Here is an 18,255-nt window from a genome sequence, read left to right as displayed (position 1 = left end):
AAGCTGAAAATGTAAAAGTTTCCATCTAGAGAGACAGATCCAAGTTGAGAGGCAAGTGGGGCTATTGTTCCTGGGGTTACCATTGCTACGGTTGTCTGGGAAGGCTCTGGCAGGACCAGATGCTCAGTCCCAGGCTCCCTAAACATATCACAAGGCTGTTTATGTGTCAGCCCAGGTCTGACAATGGTGGCAGGACAGAGCTTTGACTTCTGTGGGCCTTTTTAAGGTCATGTGGATTGACCAGCATGCAGAGTGGGTGAGAGATGTCCTTGTGTCACATGAGTAGGGTAGTAATTATGGCTTAATAAATGATGATTGCAGAACCAGAGTGTTTACAAGCTGTTGGTATTGAAATGGGAGGTCTAACAATGACAAGATCCTGTTGGTGTAACAAATCCAATTTTAATTCTTTTGTAACAAAATTTATAATGAGGTAGTTTCAGAGGAGAACTGTGTTTGGTCATATTATATAGTTCTGTATTATATCTTATGATGCCAAGTAAAATGTGATATAGAAAACACGACACTGTAGCACAGGTATATCTTGAAGTCTGGATTGAATGCACTATTAGCATTTTTTTGAGGATGATGCAGTTGCTGTTAAGCTGCTAGGAACTGATTTGCTATAATATTGGACAAAGTGTTGACATTAATGACTGTGCTTCTTGAAAAGGCTCATTTGTCATCAAGCCAATAGAAACACATCAAGAACTGCCTGATGTCCAAGAAATGCTAGAATGCTGCATAGTATACCTAATATGAAAATATTGGAAATAGTGAAGAAAACAACCTGCTTATGTACACGTGCAAAAAATCCTTCACCAAAACCAAGGTTCCATCTCAATTTAGTGTTGTCTTGAAATGAATATTGTTTTTTTTCAGTAGTGCTGTAACTGATCTTTGCACTAAGCTGTTTGAAAGGAGGGGGAAGAGTATTTTAAACTATTGAAGGGTTGTCCAAGACAAACATGGAAACCCTACTGTCCTACTTCTCTGTTTTATTTGGAGGCAGGTTGGAGCTGCCTGCCCAAGGCCTCCCTCTTGGGCAGAGTGTTTTGCAATAGGAAGTGGGGCAGTGTGGTAGAACAGCTGCCAGCACCAATAACCGGTGCCTTGAGCTGCTTAACAGCGGCTAAGCCCAAATCTATTGACGCAGAGCACGGGGAAGTGCTCGGCAGACTTCTCCCCCCTCCCTATCCTTGCATATAATCTCATGAATGCTGGGGATGTGACAAACTCCATTTTGATCAGATGTTGGGCCAGAAATGGTGAGAGCGGTGTCAGATTTCACCTCAGAAGGATACTTTGATGGCATGAGTTTTTGACACTGTCTGAAGCTGCACCTTTTGCTCCCATGACGCCTCCTCCTTCCTGCTCCTGGTTTGCATAATTGCTGGCCTGCATTTTTTAAATGCAGGATGGGAGACTGAAGTCATGCATATGGGGTGATGTGGATCATGCTATGGATTCACAGTAGACCTCTGCAGTGCAAATGAATGTACAGCACTGAATATAATGGACGAAATAGGTAAGCACCTCGCTCCTCATATTTCTGGAAATAATCCTCTTAAATGGCTTCCCGATTAAAATTTGTAAATGGAAAACACTATCTCTAGTCATGTACTTTTTTTTCCCTTTGTAATTTCATTTTCTAATTAATTGTAAGGAGTCTAGCATGATACAAGGTCTTGCAGAAGAATAATCTGTGAGAACACTGATATTTTGATTTTAAGATACGTTATCAAATTGAAGGTTTTATCTTTTTTCAATATCTGCTGTTAATAACTAACTACTGATTGTTTTCCAAAACACCAGATTTCTTATTTAAGTTGACTTTTTGGTTTTAAGTACCCATACTCTTGATATGTAGTGTAGTTACGTACTTGCTCACAACATCATTCAGTCTAATTATTTTTAACTACAAATTTGCAAGATGGACGGAAACTAAGGATGGTAATACACAGAACAGGAATGGGCCTGTTTGTCTGTAATTAAATCTTTTGCGTAAACTAAGGACTGCAGTTGTTAAAACAGCTACTGCTTTTGGGATTGGGATGTCATGTTGTAGCAACTTTGGCATCAGAATGCTTCCTTTTCTTCATCTGCCCTTGACCAGACACCTGGAGGAGTGTTCTATGGTGTGGAAGTTCTGTGTGAGGAGTTACTCCTTGAATGGAGAATTAGTAAAGCTTTTTGTAACTCTTAATCTCTTTAGTTATTTGAGTTTGTACATGCAGAGCACGAAAACAAGAATATTATTTTATGTTTCCCTTTTACCCCCATTTAGTTTATTTTCTGGTGACTAAACTAAGAAAAAAAAATTAAAATTATTTCCAATGAAAATGTTTTTTTCGCTGCCTTATTTTGTCATTCATTGTGTCTGTTTTCCTCTTTAGTGGCTGCATGCTGTGTTTGCTCTGTAAACTTTGGGTTATGCTGTGTGGGTGTCCTTTTTGTTTGCTATGAACTATCTCTGAAGTAATAAATGGATTGCTTTTTTCCTTTGCTATAAATGCTAGTTAACATGCCTGGAACTAGCCTGATTTTGAATAGCAGCTTGGTGCTATCCTGCTTTCTGTGTGCAACCTGACCCTCATTTCCCTTTATGGTGTTGGTAGCTCACAGTCCCTGTACAGAGATTTGACTTTTCTTCATATTCTGTATCTCAGGTACAAGCAGCAGAATTTTTTTCTTTGGCAATTACCATCTGGCATGTCAGGCTCTAGAGCTAATGTGGAGGGGTGGAAGCCAGCATATACCCTTCAAACTGAGGGGTCAATGTCACCAGATGTTGCCCGATGTTATGGTGCCTGCCCTGGCACACGGCAGTGATTGACAGGTGTTTGTCCATCATACAGCCCAATTCCAGGGGGTGCAGCCCCAGCACATGTTGCATGTGCATTTCACTCATTGCACAGAGGTCCTAGTCCATGTTGCCTGATTTGAGGTCTGCAACTTTTATTTGCTTAAATTGTGGCTGTCATACTGGAATTGTTCTGAAAGTGAATTGAGCTAAAACTTCTTTAGTCTCCAAATCATGTTGTGAAGTCATGACAATGAATTATCTGGGGTTTTTTCCATGTGTTAGTTAAGTGGGGCAAGTGAAGCTTAGTGTTCCTGGAAATAAAGGATTGCTGGCACTATCAAACGACTTACTAGGGTACAAGCACACATAACTACTTTCCCTGATGGGGAATTTTTTAAACTTTTTATTATTATTATTATTATTACTGAGCTTAGATTGCAGGCTTTTCCTCTTGGGAGTGGAAGACTTAAGGAGTGGGGAAGGAAGGGGGTGCTGAGCTTGGAAGTAATTGTGAAGAAAACAAGCAGTGGAAGTAAACTGGGACCGCCTGCCTCACTTTAATTTCAAACATAATTGGGAACTTCAGATGTGAAAGGCTGTTGCTTTAATCTGTTGTATCATTGCCAAAATCTTTGGAAATTGAATTAATCTGAATTATTAATATTGGTTGCAAAAGCAGTGGAATTCTGCAGCTATCAGATAATGTTGTAAAGTAGAAACGGAAGTGCTGTAATAAGAACAACATTATTGGAGGATGTGAACACAGAGCATTTTGTTGTAAAGCCTTGATTGAATGAATTGACAGAAAATTAGGCAAACTTTTAGGCTGTTATAATTTATGTTGATATTTCTTTAACAGTTTTTAGTAAACATAATGCTAGAATTCCCAAATTAAACAGTAAGTTCCTATATTTTTGGACTAATTTAGTATAAAAGAAAAATATACAGCTTTATCAAAATCTTTAGCATTTATGAGGAAAATACTACAAAGTGAGGTTTTTAGGCTTCTCTTGTTTTATTCAGTGCGGTCATGTACTTATAATCAGTGTTACAAAATCAAAGCTGCTACAGTTTTTAAAACGTGCGGTGACCAACATTTGTTAGTGAGAAACAAAAGCAGAGGCCACGGCTGTGTAAAATGATGCAAGGGGAGGGGCTGGAGGCTTGGAGTAGCTTTTGCATATAGGAATGTGCCTGTGAATGTATCTCACAAGTACTTGTCTCCCTGCTCCCCTGTCCTAGTTGCAAAGCAGATCTGTATTAACAGAAAGATGCCAACTGGAGGTGCCATTCCTGTGAAACAGAAGGTTTGGTTCTTTGTCATGGCTTTTGAAAACTTGGTGTCATGTAATGAAGTATAACTTTGCTTGTGTCCTTACTTCTTGTGGTTAGGGAGGTGTGGGATTATTGGGATAAGAAAGCCATTGTACAGTCCCATTTGATCAAATAGGTTGTTGAGCTCTTTGGAAAGAAAATGCTTCTTTTGGGCTCTTTATTTTGCCTATAAAAAAGAGTACAGATTTCTTGGTCAAAAAGAAAAAAAAATAATCCGTAGATCAGAATATAAACGGAGTAGCCACTGAATTGCTGCTTGTTCTGCATATGGCAATAGGATGGAAGCAATTTTTTCTCATGTACGCAGTGCAAGTCCCAGCTCTGACAGAAACTGAATCTGTTTCAGGTACCTGAAGCAAAAGAACCAAAATTACTGTGTAGTTTTTTTTCTAAGCAGTAGAAGATTTGAAATAGTCATGTTGTCCAGCAACAAAATGTCTTAGAAAAAGACATTTATTCACCTGCATGAAAGGAGTGTGCAGCTTGTTGTTTGAAACGGTGCCATAAAAGAAGTAAATGAAGCAAAATGAGACTTGCAGAGTTGGTAACGGATGTTCTTTGGAAAACTTCAGCATTAAGTTGTCAAAAAAAACCCAAACAGACATAGTATTTTAAATTGTACCATTTTGGGGATTAAAATTGTGCTATTAAATGAAAGCCTGAGTGTAGCTGAGAGTTAGTGACTATTTGTGCTTCCTTTAGTAATGTGCGACCTCACCTAGGCGTTCCTGCTCCAGCAGGGGGATTGGACTAGATGATCTTTTGAGTTCCCTTCCAATCCCTAGCATACTGCGATACTGTGATACTGTGAAAAGCAAATGTGGAGATGTTAATAAATAGTTGCTACTTCTTCTTTCACAACGTTGTTTTGGTTTTTGCTTTTTGGGTTTTTTTAACATGTCAGAGGACATCAATAGGCACAGCAGATTTAAAGGGTCGTGCTGCTTCAACTTTCAAGCCTAGGTGATATTTTTAACACGAGGTAGCTGAAAAAGTATTTGAAACAACTCTCTGCTATTTTTAATGTGCCTAGCACTTTAAAAAAAAAATCCACATAATCCTCTTGAAACAGATGGTTACAGTGAGTTAAAATCCTGTGCTAGGATTTGGGCTTTTACCTGGTGCTGAAACCAATGTCATGACACAGGGATACATCACTGAAATAGGAGGTGAAAACCTGTTTCAGAGCTGTGGCTGGTGCTTGGATTGTTTTTTTTTTTGGAGGGGGTGGACAGGGTTGTGGGTTTTTTTTGTTTGCTTTTTTTTAAAAAAAAAAAGCTGCAGAGAATTGTGGAGTCCATCCAGATGTTGACTTGTCTGTTAGCTTTATTTCTTTTGATTTATGCATTGTATCATATATTTTTCCAGACTTTACTAGAAGTTGGTGATGGCTAACTGTTCCCAAACTTTTCTTCTGTGAAGAAGGAAAGACAGGGAGTTAAATTATTTAACTTCAAATCCTGTAAATACTTGAGCTGCCTAGCAGAATTCAAACTGAAGCTTTTCTTCTAACTGGGGACTGAGATGAGGAGACCAATGTTGGTATTAGTCTTAACAAGCACTAAAGCATGTTCGGTGTGTTTGGTTTGTTTGGTTTTTTTTGTTTTGTTGTGGGTTGGTTTTTTGTGTGTGTGTGTGGGGGGGGGTGTTTGTTGTTGGTTTTGTTTTTTTTCTGTTTAGCAGGACAGCTGCCTTTTTAATGTATATAACTACAATAGCGTGTCTAGAGATGGTGACAAAGCATTGGTGTTCTCGTGCAGATAACTGGAAATAATTTAATATAGCTGGTGATTAATGAAAAAAAGGCATAGTATTTCAGCGTGCTTGTTTCCTGCACTTCTTTTTTTAAGGTAAAAGAACTAGAGAGGGTGCAGAGGAGGGTGATGAAGCTGGTGAGGGGCCTGGAGCACAAGTCTGATGAGGAGCGGCTGAGGGAACTGGGGCTGTTTAGCCTGGAGAAAAGGAGGCTGAGGGGAGACCTTATCGCTGTCTACAACTACCTGGAAGGAGGTTGTAGCATGGAGGGTGCTGGTATCTTCTCCCAAGTAGCAAGTGATAGGACAAGAGGAAATGGCCTCAAGTTGCACCAGGGGAGGTTTAGATTGGATATTAGGAAAAAATTCCTCATGGAAAGCATTGTTGGGCATTGGAACAGGCTGCCCAGGGAAGTCACCATCTCTGGAGGGGTTTAAACGGGCATTTAGATGAGGTTTTTAGGGACATGGTTTAGTGCTAGAGTTATGGTTGGACTTGATGATCCTGAGGGTCTCTTCCAGCTGAAATGATTCTGTGATTCTTTGAAGTGAGTGAAAGGTGTTGATTCATGTTTTAAGTTTTACAGTTAAGTTATTCAGCAGCTAGAATTTATCCCTGGTCAATTCCAGCAGTTAACCAGAGATTAATTTGAGCCAGCTAGAGGCAGAAATCAGAAGTCAGAATCTTTCTTCAGGTTAACATGTCATTTGCATGAAAATGTATTTAAACTTAGCAAACACGAAAACCTGTTCTGACTGTTCTATCTGTTCACAAAATGTCCTTTTCAAGGGAATATATTCTGTTCGGCAGTGACAGGAAGAGTGCAGCCCAAGTGTAGCCTCAGTGGGTGCTGCCCAGCTACGCTGAGGATGCACATTTGCCACTGTTGTCCTCTGCTGTCAATTCTCTGCAGGAGTACTCAAGCACTTGTGCCTGTCCTCTCACTCAGTTTTGTTATCGACTTCAGCACTCAAAGGGCTGAAATTATGTAAGTATTGACAGATATAAAAATCTCAAGTAGTTTGGTAGGAGGCAAAGAAAGGACAAAATTTTAATGTGGTCTCTTGAGATGCATTCTAAACTTCCTTATGCTCCTCTAGTTATTATAACTGAGTGTAAGTCCTTCCTAGCAAGTTGAAGGACAAAAATGTGTACTAGAATATGGAAGATTTTCAAGAGATGTCAGAGAGATTCTTTGCTGAAAGCTGAAGGAGTCCTTGAGGCTGGTAGCTCACGGTATCTGGTGTTTCTAAGGCTCTTATTGCAAAGCCTACTTTAGTGTTCTTAGTTTACTGCTTTAATACCTGCAAATAGCATGTGGAAAAGACAGCAAGCATATAAATAACCAGTTCATTGATGACACATAAAAATCTAGCATCTTTTCAGTGAGACCATATGCATGTGAAAATGTCTTAGTATTCCGAGAGTGTTTCTGCTTCCTGATAAAACTTAGGATAACTCTGGGAAATTCTTAAGAAGGCACGTAGGAGGTGAGAGCTCAACTTGAAGATGCAGTCACTCAAAAAGCTGAGTTTCTCTGGACTTCAGTGACAAGTTGTTGTTAGGCTTGTTGGCACATGCTAGATTTAATCTTCTAAGGGCTGGTGATGTGACAGTCAGATTTTTCACTGCACTCTACTCACTTTACTGAGAGAGCTTTTCAGCTTGGTGACATGCTCCTGTTCTCAATTTCTTAATGCTTCATCTAGACTACTGCACCAAACTGCAGAGCAATCAAAGAGCGCATTAAGCAGGATATTGGGACAGGAGTAGGAGGTTTGAATGTCCTGAACAAGAAATATTGCTGCTGGGTTTGCCAGATGAGTAGTTCAGAAACTATGTTATTGTGAAATAACTTAGTACTCTCACAGCCACACATTATCTGTATGCTTTTAGCTGAGAAAAGTGCTGTGTATTTGTGCTGAAGTGTGCTATATTTTTGTGCCATAATAAATATAACATTTCTGCTGCTTTAATCTATAATTACACACAGACAGAGAAGGGCCACTGGTAGTCTTATGAGGACAGACTTGGAGGGGGCAACTTTGTCTAATTAAATCATAAGGAAGTGTTTTCATCAGCTGTACAAAATGCAAATGTAATTCTTAATCCTGAATGCATACATGGAAACAAAGATGATATCCCATAGGAGTGCAGCAGACCAAAAGTGATATACATAAACATGACCTGTAAACAAGGCTGTGACTCTCCCAAGTGATTAATGAGTCTTAGACCCTTTCTGTATTTTCTGTTGCTTTCATATAGCGGCCAAGTGATACCTGGTCCCAAAGCCTTGCAGACAGTGTTAGCAAGCTCATGTTACTTAACCAAGCTGTGTACTCAGACTCCCAGGGGTTGCAAACTTGTGCATGATGTAGAGCCCTCCATGTGCTAATGTGACCTAGATGAGTTTGTCAGCCTCAAGTGAGTGGTACACCCATCATTTATGACACCTGTTCACCTGTCCTGGAAGAAAACCCAACACATTTTACCCATTCTGTCTAGTCATGGTGAAATATGTGTATTTGCAATAAAGTAAACATCTGTAAAATAAAAACAAGATGGGGAAGCAGAGGTTGTGCTTATCAGGATCTTTCCTTGATGCTTCAACCTTGCAGCTGGCTGATACAGACACAGACCCTCTCAAGGCTGGTGTGATATGGTGTGCGTTGGCATCAATGTCTGCTCTTTTTTTGTGAAAGACTGCCACTCCTCTTCTGGGCATGGAGAAGGTTGTGGAAGGGCTGAGGACAGGAAACAGCACAAAGAAATTTGACCCTCTCTTTTCCGTTTCCTGAGTCTGACCTCTGCTTTCTACTTGTTTTTCTCTTAGAAAGACTTTCCCTCACCATATAGTGACTGGGCCCAGGGCTCCACATGCTAATGCACAGGGATTGCATGATTTCCTTTCCCTTCTCCACCTCTCTTAATTAACATTTATGTTGCTTAATCTACACAGCTGTACCTGCCTACATGCCTTTTCTTGTTACAGCCTCTGAAATAAATGATATAAGAATTTTATAATTATATAGCTTGAAAAACTCATTCGTATAATCACCTTGCTAGATTCAAAGCTCTCTTATTTGCTCTCTAGTTAGTTTGTGGAAAGACAGAATATGATATTCTGATGGCAAAACTGGGAATGGATTCAGTGCTAGCTTTTGGGACTTTGGGGACTGTCAGAGATTGGAGTTGAAACCTCTTCACAGTAAATTTTCCTATACCTTGTGGAAACAAGGAAGATCGCTTTTGGGTAGGAGAATGAAATATTTATTTTTTGTTGGTTGAAATTTTAAAATTTTCTGATTTACCTCTGTGATGCCTTACTCTGTTCTGACTGGTTTAGTCTTCAGCCAGTCCACAATCAGCATAACATGAAGTGCTTCTGGAAAGCATATGCTGCAGGTTTGCCTACACAAATACTAAACAAAAACAGTAGTAATGTACAAAATCATGTCTAGAAAGTATTGAAATAATATTTTGAAAATATAATCTTAGATTAAGCGACTTTGAGGTGGTGGCTGCTGTTTGTTACATCTCTGGCCTCATACCCAGCAGTGTATTAACATCTGTGGCAGTTAATAAAAGAAGACACAGTTGGAGATCTCTTCCTCAGAAACAAAATTTTAAAGGCAAGTACACTATTGCAGATGGTTTTATGAAGACCAGGAAAAAACTAACCACAAACAGACAAACCTCAAAAACCACAAAAAAACCCTAAACCAAAACAAACAACAACAAAACACAAAAAACAACCGCCAAAATGAGCAAACAACCCCAACCACAGATGAGAGAGCTGCTAACTATTATGTAAATGTTGAGAAATCCTTGGAAATCTGCACTAAGATGTCTACATTTTTAATATGCCATTAAGTGCTTAGCCTTGCAGAGGGAGGCCCACATGAGGCTGTTTTTCCATCTTTGGAGTTCAGCGACTGTTTCTCAGCTGGTCCATTTAAGCCTCAGCGCATGTAGTGAAAAGAATTCTTTCTTGGTTTGTGTGTGGTTCATTGAACAAGGTGGCTGCTTAAAAACAGGCGTGTTTAGTATGATACGTCATGTCACCCTTTGCTTTTACCCTAACTGACCTTTCAGCTCTGCAGAAGAGAACACATACAGTGATTAATCAGCCCACACTTATTACTTCAGGTCACTTGTGTGGCTTAGACAAAAGGAGGGAGAGGAATATAAATGCAAATATTTTCAACCATTTGCTTTGAAGAGTAGGATGGAGCATGACAACCTGGGCTGCCTGCTGTATTACAGTGAGTTTTGGTGGTGTGCTACCTTTTGGTGGTGTTGAATTAAAATGTAGTTGGCTGCTTGGCCACCTCCTAGCAGGAACAGCCAGAGCCACTTCTGTAGGAGAAGGGGCTGTCATATGCTCATGGTAGAACTAGGGACATCCTGAAGTAGGAGGTAGGATGGAATATCTTGGGCACTTCTTTGTATCCAGAAATTTTGTGGTAGGAATTGTTAATAGTAAATGATCTATAGAATGCAGTGAGCTTCAGGTCTCATCAGGCATGGAAAGTATCTATTAACAACAGTACACAATACTTTTGAAAGCAGTTTTATGAGTAAATGTGAGCAATGTACGTGTTGCATTATAGTTGACTACTTGTCCAGCGTTTCAAATGTTTAGAAAACTGAGATCTCATAATACTTGTTTTAAAAGGTTTTTTTGGGGTAAAATGGTAACTGGTCCTGTAGTAGCACTTAGACACTAGTGAATTTGGGACATATTCAAGACTTTCTGGGTGACATTATTGAAATCAAAGAAGCATTTTGTTCCTATTCAACTACTATCGTTGCTTCTGATTTGTAACTAGCTCAGAGGAGGCTATAGCTGTTACCTGTTCTGTCTGTCCCTGTGACTTACCTTACTTTCCAGTTTTGTTAAACAGAATAAGAGTCTACTCTGGAGCAGTTATGGATTCGCCAGTCAGTTCAGATCCAGTTCTGAAGAGTCTGAATGTGCTTGAGTTTATGCACAATGGTCTCTTGGCCAAGAAGGGACACAGATCTAAGCTAATATTCAGGAGGAAGTGCTTGCAGGGTAGAAACTTTGATTTCTACTACTATGCAGAAAAATTTTTAACATCTGCAAATATATAAACTATTTAGCTTCCTACTGAATATGTCCTATAGGCTGACTCACAGCACTCTGCGATGTGTGGTCTACTTGAAATACAGTGTCATTCTCCCAGGTTGCTTACAGTCTCTTAATTATTACAATTTCTAATCCCAGATGAAATGTTGAGGAAGAAGAGTTTCCAAAGCCTGTCATAGTGTTCATTAGCACATGACCAGGTGACTCACTAGCATGTCTTTAAGAGATTTGCTTGGAACATCCATGGAAGATTATGTTCTAGCTCAGATCCGAAAGCATCACAGACAAGTTCATGTCATCTAAATATAACATTAATTCTTCCAAGAGGAAGATCATGTAAATGCCTAGAATGTTTTTTATTTTTGCAATTTTACTGGAGTTATCTTCTCAATCATATTCACTGGTATGTGTAACTCCACATACTACCTGAATTTCTTCCAAACAGGTAATTGACAAGTGCTCTGCCCTCTTCACTAGAACTTCTGTTCTTATGAGGTGGTATGATATTGTTTTGCCCTTAAAAATGTATTACTTTATTCCAGTACACACAGAGGACAACTATGGGGAGAAGAATGAAGTGATGCACATCCTGCAAGTGGAAACAAATTACATAAGTTAACAAAGTCTAATTACACAGGTCTAGTCTTCTCCTAAAATTAAAATAATCTTATTAATTAACCTGATAAGCCAGGTAAAAAGTTGGACTGCTCTAATTCCTGTTATTTCACATTATTTGTCAACAGAAACCAGGGAGACCTTTTTTCCTCAAAATTAACTCCCAGTTCAGGATCAAATCTCACTGTTTTGTGAGACTGTTCACATGGTCAAAATAAAATCAAATGTGGAAGAAAATAAAATTTTTATATACTGTGAAAATTAATATGTTTTCTTCCTAAAATCACAAATAAATTAAATATTATTTTTAGCCATTTCCTTATCTAGATATAGCAATAGCAGAAGATTTAACTGGTATAGCTAAATTTAGACTGCTTTTAATTTGCAGAAGGTTAGGAGGAGATGACAGCTAGGATGACCTACTGCTAATTATACAGATGTATCAGTTCACTGTGATTTTAATTACTGTTAATTACACGTAGTTTGAAAATGCATGGGTTTGGTTTTTTTTTTTTTTTTTATTGCTAGTGACTTTTGGAACTTTAAAAATGCATGGCCTGGCAATAAGTGGTGGGGCTTGTCAACTGAAGAGCCCCGAGGGGCGTTTCAGGCCTAAATTCACTGGGTGAAAAGAGGAAAAATAGGGTGGACAGGTAAAGAAAAGAGGGGTTGTGCTCTACGTGAAGGAATGGCCTGAATGATTGGAGCTTTGCCTTGGGCAGGTGACAAGCCAGTAGAAATCTTGTGGGTAAGGGGCACAGGCGATGCTGTAGTCTGTGTCTGCTGCAGACCTCCCGATTAATAAGGGGGACCTGTAGGTGGCTGGAGAGAACCTCACAGTCCCAGGCTGCAGTACTCGTGGATGTCTCTTAGCCACTTCTCTGTATTGGCAATGCAACCAGGTGTTGAAAACCAGGAGATGAGTTGAATGCATTCCAGAACAATTCTTGATGCAGGCAATCGGTGAACTGACATGTGGACATGCTCTGCTGGACCTGCTTCTCACACACAAGAGCTTGTGAATGGTGTAAGGGTTGAGGGCACCTTTAAACTGCTGTCTTACAAACTTTGGTCTTGCAGAGTGTTTGTCTCTAGTTGCATCAGCTTCTGGCACTGATGTTCTATTAAAAGCAAGATAAATGCTTGTTGGAAGTAAAAAGTGCTGACAAGTTCGTTTTGGTGTTTGATTTTTTGAATTGCAAAGCTGGCAGTAGGTAAGCACTAATGAAAGTAAGTTAGCTGTCACTCCTGTTTCTGGAACTAATGTTTTAAAGTGTCTCAGACAGAAATGGCTTGCCTCTTGTTATTGTGTCCTCTATTTGTATAGCTGTGATATGAATCCTAATTGTTCAGATCATGGACAGTCGTGTTCTGGAGTTACCTGTCTGTGCCGATCAAGGGGCTGTAGAGCAAGGTGATCTCTGTTACACAGCAGGATGCCATGTGACTGTTTTAAAGTGATTGGTTTTGAAACATCCATTCTGTGAATGAAGACAAACCAGTAAGGTGGATGTGTATTATGTTATTTTAGTCACATTCTGTAGAACTTTACTCTTTTTGTAGCCTGGACCCTCACTGCCCAGTCAGCTATTGACTGCCCAGACCCGTGGAAAACATTGTGTTCTTACAGATGAAATGGATGAGATGTGAGCTTACTAAGAAGAGCTGTCCTGAGATAAAGCGGCAATATATGATGTCTGCTCTGAAATGTTTATTTATTTATTTATTTTACTCACAGCATAAGTGTCTAAGTCTGCTTGGATAGTGCAACAGGTATGCATATAGGAATAGCAATTTGATTGAAAGATAAGCAGGTACAGGATATGAGCAACTACAACCCAATTGCCATCTGGATCAACAGGAAGACAACAACTGTGTAAAAAGATCTATGGAGCATGGTCATGAAGAACTAATGCTCTGTTCTCAAGTGAAACTCTGCATAGCAAATTATCCTAGACTTGGTTCACTGTGCAAGACTGGCAGAATGATGGAAAGTACTAAAACACTGGTCTGGAGCTGTTTGTAATTGGTGAAACTCCATTAATTACGAAAGCTTTGTCTGAGATGCTAATTGGAAGTCTGCTAGTATTTAATCTCAGTGAGTCATTTTGAGTCTGTATTATAGTCCTTTGTGATGAAAAATACCTCTATGAAGGACTGAAGCAGGCTTGATGAGTCTCTGTCTCCCTGTAGAACGGCAATTAAAAGGGCGAGGTTCAAAGAATAAGCTTGTACGTAAGACCATTTGCCCCCTTAAAAATAATTTCCACCAGTGCAATGCGGAGAACCCAGGAAGCAGTTAGTATATGACCTGATGTCAGCAGTAGTTGATCTACATGGTCCCAAGTTTTGTGCAAGCAAACCTGGTGTCTGTCTCCCAGATAAGCAAAACCTTTATAGCATTTAGTCAAGCCAGGAAACTGTCCATTTGGGGATACAGAAGGTGGCTTGTCAGAACCATTGCATAGTTGGTATGGAGCCAGTTCTGTTCAGTGGCTGCACACAAGAAAACTTAATGGCTCTGGCAACTGGCTTCTCAACTGCTGTCTACATGAGCGAAGGGAAGAGCTAGAGGACAGTGCTTGAGGGATTTGCCTGCAGGTGAAGCAGTCTTGAGCGTTTTTCTATCCCCACCTCCTCTCTTAAGGGCAAAGAGGGGAAGCCCATTCACTCTATCTGAAGTTACTGGACCGTTGGCTACCAAGCACTTGCTGCCTGGGCTTCTAAGAAATATGACTTAAGCATGGTGAGTGATGTATTACTGTGTGGAGCCAGGTACTATGACTTAAGCATTATGTTGCTTATCCCTTTTTTCCTCCCTTCTGCGCCCGCCCCCCAATGTTTATGTAATGTATATATTTTTTTATGCAATGCCATTTTTTTTTCTGTGCTGAAGTGGAATATTTAATGCACGTTATAGAGCAATAGATTGGTTTTGAACTATTGCGGTGACATAGTTAAGTCACTTGCAACAAACACTCTTATTTGACAGTCCGAGTTTTCTCTGTTTTTGTTGACCGAACAAAAGTATTGAGACCAAAAACATGTTCTATAAAAAGCTCTGGAGATATATATGGTAAACTATAGTATAATCTAGCAATCCTTGTAAAAGATCTAATCTTTTAAGGCAGGGACCCAACTAATGTGTAAAATATTGCCAACATGTTCTCATTGTTTCTGGGGGCAAATTCAAATAACCTTCATGAAATTAAATGTTTAGTTCTGCTATCACAGAGAGTGGTATTATTTCATTTTTGTTGGTAACAGTCTGTCATGAATAAGCTGCTGCAATGAAGTATGTGGCTTAGGGGTCTGAATTCTTTGGTTTTCTTCATCTACAATAAAGAGAAAGCCACTATGAATTAAATAAGTGTAATTCCATGAAGCATTTCAGTGATGTTGTTGTAAACCCAGGATGTTTTGCATAATGAAATAACCCTAAGTGAGAATTTTGTACTTCTCATGCTTGATTTGAATTTTACAAGGCAGATGACAAATAATTAAGATTGCATAACATTTCCCATTAGAAGAGCCTTGTTTCAGTTTCTTTATAACTTTGCTAGATTTAAATGGTTTGCTATCTGTTTCTCTTTTGCCATGTTCTCTCACTCCCTTTTTATTTTATTCATCTTCAGCAAATGGACTAATTGCTGAACAATGAGACATGGGAAAGTAATGGGGACTTTTGCTTCTTGAAAAAATTTTAATAGCAACCTCATAGGGATGGCTTAAGGCCACCATGCTTTAGAGGAAAGATCTGAAACTGGGAACAGTATAAATTTGGTTTCAGAGCTGCACCTTCTCCTGTCCCTGTGAAAAGCCATCCAACCTGGCCACATAAAAAGTCACAGTTCATGCCTGATAGGGATGCATTCAGCATTTCAGTGCTATATTTCTGTTCAGGTTTTTTGGCTGAACTAAGGCAGCAGTTTTTTCTTTCAGATGCATCTGGCTTATCAGTGTTTGCATGATTCACCATCCCCATGGAATGAGTGACCATGTTCATCCCTGGAGCTCCTGGGGCTGAGTGGGACTTTCTTTCCCCAGCTGCTTCCAGTCTCTGCCAGCTGTTCTGGCACCAGGCACACCCACCGAGCGTGGAGGCCTCTTCTGCTCCAGTGCTGCCCTGGTACCTGCTGCTGGTATGCAGGAGAAGTGATCTGATGCCAACAAGGAAATGTGGGAAGGAGGAGGTGTTTGGGTTGGAACAAGGCTAGCCAGAAAGCTACAGGGGTGAAAAATAGAGCAGCAGGAGAAGAGACCTCCAGAGTGGCAGGTTCAGGAACAAGAAAAGGAGGTTGAGACAGAACCTGAGGAGGTGTGGAGGGGGTTATGTAAGATCAGTAAAGGAGCAAAGGGTGCTGTTCGATAGGGAAAGGGGAGCAGGAATGCACTAGTGGAAAGTATTGGCAAACACATTGTTTTCTCTATCTAATGGTGGGGTGGGAAGTTTGCCAAATCAATTTCTGCTACCTCAAAGAACACAGCAGGATTTCCTGAACTCGTTTGATAATTGGTGGGCTGGGGTGAGTGGAAATGGTGGTAGTATGTAAAAGTACCTTTTAAAATGTTATGTTTTTAATTTTAGATGACTGATATATGTCAGTACTTAATTGACCTGGACAGGTTGGAGAGTTGGGGGGAGGGCAGAAATGTAATGCAATATAACAAGGGCAAGTGTAGAGTCTTGCATCTGGGCAGGAACAGCCCCAGGTTTCAGTATAAGTTGGGAAATGACCTATCAGAGAGCAGTGTAGGGAAAAGGGACCTGGGGGTCCTGGTGGACAGCAGGATGACCATGAGCCAGCACTGTGCCCTTGTGGCCAGGAAGGCCAATGGCATCCTGGGGTGTATTAGAAGGGGAGTGGTTAGTAGGTCGAGAGAGGTTCTCCTTCCCCTCTACTCTGCCCTGGTGAGACCACACCTGGAATATTGTGTCCAGTTCTGGACCCCTCAGTTCAAGGATGACAGGGAACTGCTGGAGAGAGTCCAGCGCAGGGCAACGAAGATGATGAAGGGAGTGGAGCACCTCCCTTATGAGGAAAGGCTGAGGGAGCTGGGTCTCTTTAGCTTGGAGAAGAGGAGACTGAGGGGTGACCTCATTAATGTTTATAAATATGTAAAGGGTGAGTGTCACGAGCATGGAGCCAGGCTCTTCTCGGTGACAACCAACGATAGGACAAGGGGCAATGGGTACGAACTGGAACACAAAAGGTTCCACATAAAATTTGAGAAGAAATTTCTTCTCAGTGAGGGTGACAGAACACTGGAACAGGCTGCCCAGGGCGGTTGTGGAGTCTACTTCTCTGGAGACATTCAAAACGCACCTGGATGCCTTCCTGTGTAACCTCATCTAGGTGTTCCTGGGGGATTGGACTAGATGACCTTTCGAGGTCCCTTCCAATCGCTAACATTCTGTGATATACCTGCAGGCTTCTTGTTAACTTTTAAAGTTCCAAGTTCAAGCACTGAAAAGTTAGGAAACCTCAGAGGGAAACTTGCTTCTGCAACTTAATATAACATATGCACGTATTAATATATACTGTTGAATACTTAAGCATGTGATTGTGCTCTTGGAAGTTAATAGCCTACTCATCAGTAAGGCTAAACAACTGTGAATGAAGTCAGGCTTTGATCTGTCTCAGCAGTACTGCATACCTAAAGTTGTGGAGATACAGATTAGTAGAAAATTAATTTCAACTTTTTTCTAGGTCAGTGTCTAAAAACCTTGTGGGATTTGAAAGAGTTTGTGGGTCCCAATACAAAGATTTGTGCATGTCTTAGTACCAAGACTGAGAGGCATTTGTTGCAAAATACTGGAGAGTTGAGGGTTTTGGTTTGAAATAACTTCTGGGTTTGCTTTTCTTGAATACCTACAAATTGGTGTTTAAATAGATTTCTTTTGATGCAGTGCTTAGTCAGATGTTTTACATTATGTATTCTGTCGTGTCATCCTTATAGAACAACAGAAAATTAGATCTGAAGAACAATAAGTTTAACACTTATCCTATTCTTTTTTTTTTCTTCTATTAGTCACAATCCAACCAGCACCATGGTGGATTTCCCCCATGTAACTAAGTCACCAAATACAATGACAATAATACTTTTTTAAACACCCTTTTTGATTTGGTGGATAGACAGACTATGTAGGTATATTGGACTAAAAACAATGGGGTGAGGTAAGGTAAGGTTTTGGTTGCTTTTGTTAAGAAAGTAGACTGAGAAATGCCAGTTTGATTTATTTTCTCTAGCAACCCATTCTTATGTGTGTTATTTCTCTAGGAGACTTAATTTTCAGGGGTTGTTAAAACCTGAATATGGCTGTATCCTCTTACATTGGTTTTGAAATCATGGAACGTGCTTAAAATAAAGCTAGCTAATCAGAAACAAAAGGTTTCCCTGAAGACTGGAGGAGGAAAAAAGGGAAATTTATGTCTCTGAAGGCCAAGAGCTGCAAATTCTGGTGGTCACCAAGACAGTTAGCAAGCATGTGTTTGGAAAGCCTATGACACCAAATGCTTAAGGAACTAAAAGAAAAGACTTATGCTTTTATGATGTTTAAAGAGCTGTCAGAGTTTTGGATGTAAGGCAAATATTTGAGCTGCCAATAGAGTAGTCCATGTCTTAGAGA

At 40.0% G+C, this 18,255-nt stretch overlaps 1 protein-coding gene across 22 annotated transcripts in view; it reads left to right on the top strand.

The window, feature by feature from the left end:
• The window catches only part of MAP7 (microtubule associated protein 7), a 119,513-nt gene that overhangs the window by 35,624 nt on the left and 65,634 nt on the right, over positions 1-18,255 (top strand). Inside the window, exon 1 of one of the 22 annotated variants that reach the window (XM_065057115.1) lies at positions 1,153-1,528. The exons of 20 other annotated variants lie outside the window; for them this stretch is intronic. In XM_065057115.1, the coding sequence (XP_064913187.1) occupies positions 1,516-1,528 (13 nt within the window). In that variant the 5' untranslated portion in view covers positions 1,153-1,515. Of the gene's footprint in view, positions 1-1,152; positions 1,529-18,255 lie in introns of those variants that run through there. One more of the 22 variants, XM_021297175.2, reaches the window with a different exon arrangement.

This window comes from Columba livia, chromosome 3, assembly GCF_036013475.1.
Source record: "Columba livia isolate bColLiv1 breed racing homer chromosome 3, bColLiv1.pat.W.v2, whole genome shotgun sequence".
Taxonomy (NCBI): domain Eukaryota; kingdom Metazoa; phylum Chordata; class Aves; order Columbiformes; family Columbidae; genus Columba; species Columba livia.
This window is presented reverse-complemented; position numbering and strand designations above follow the sequence as displayed.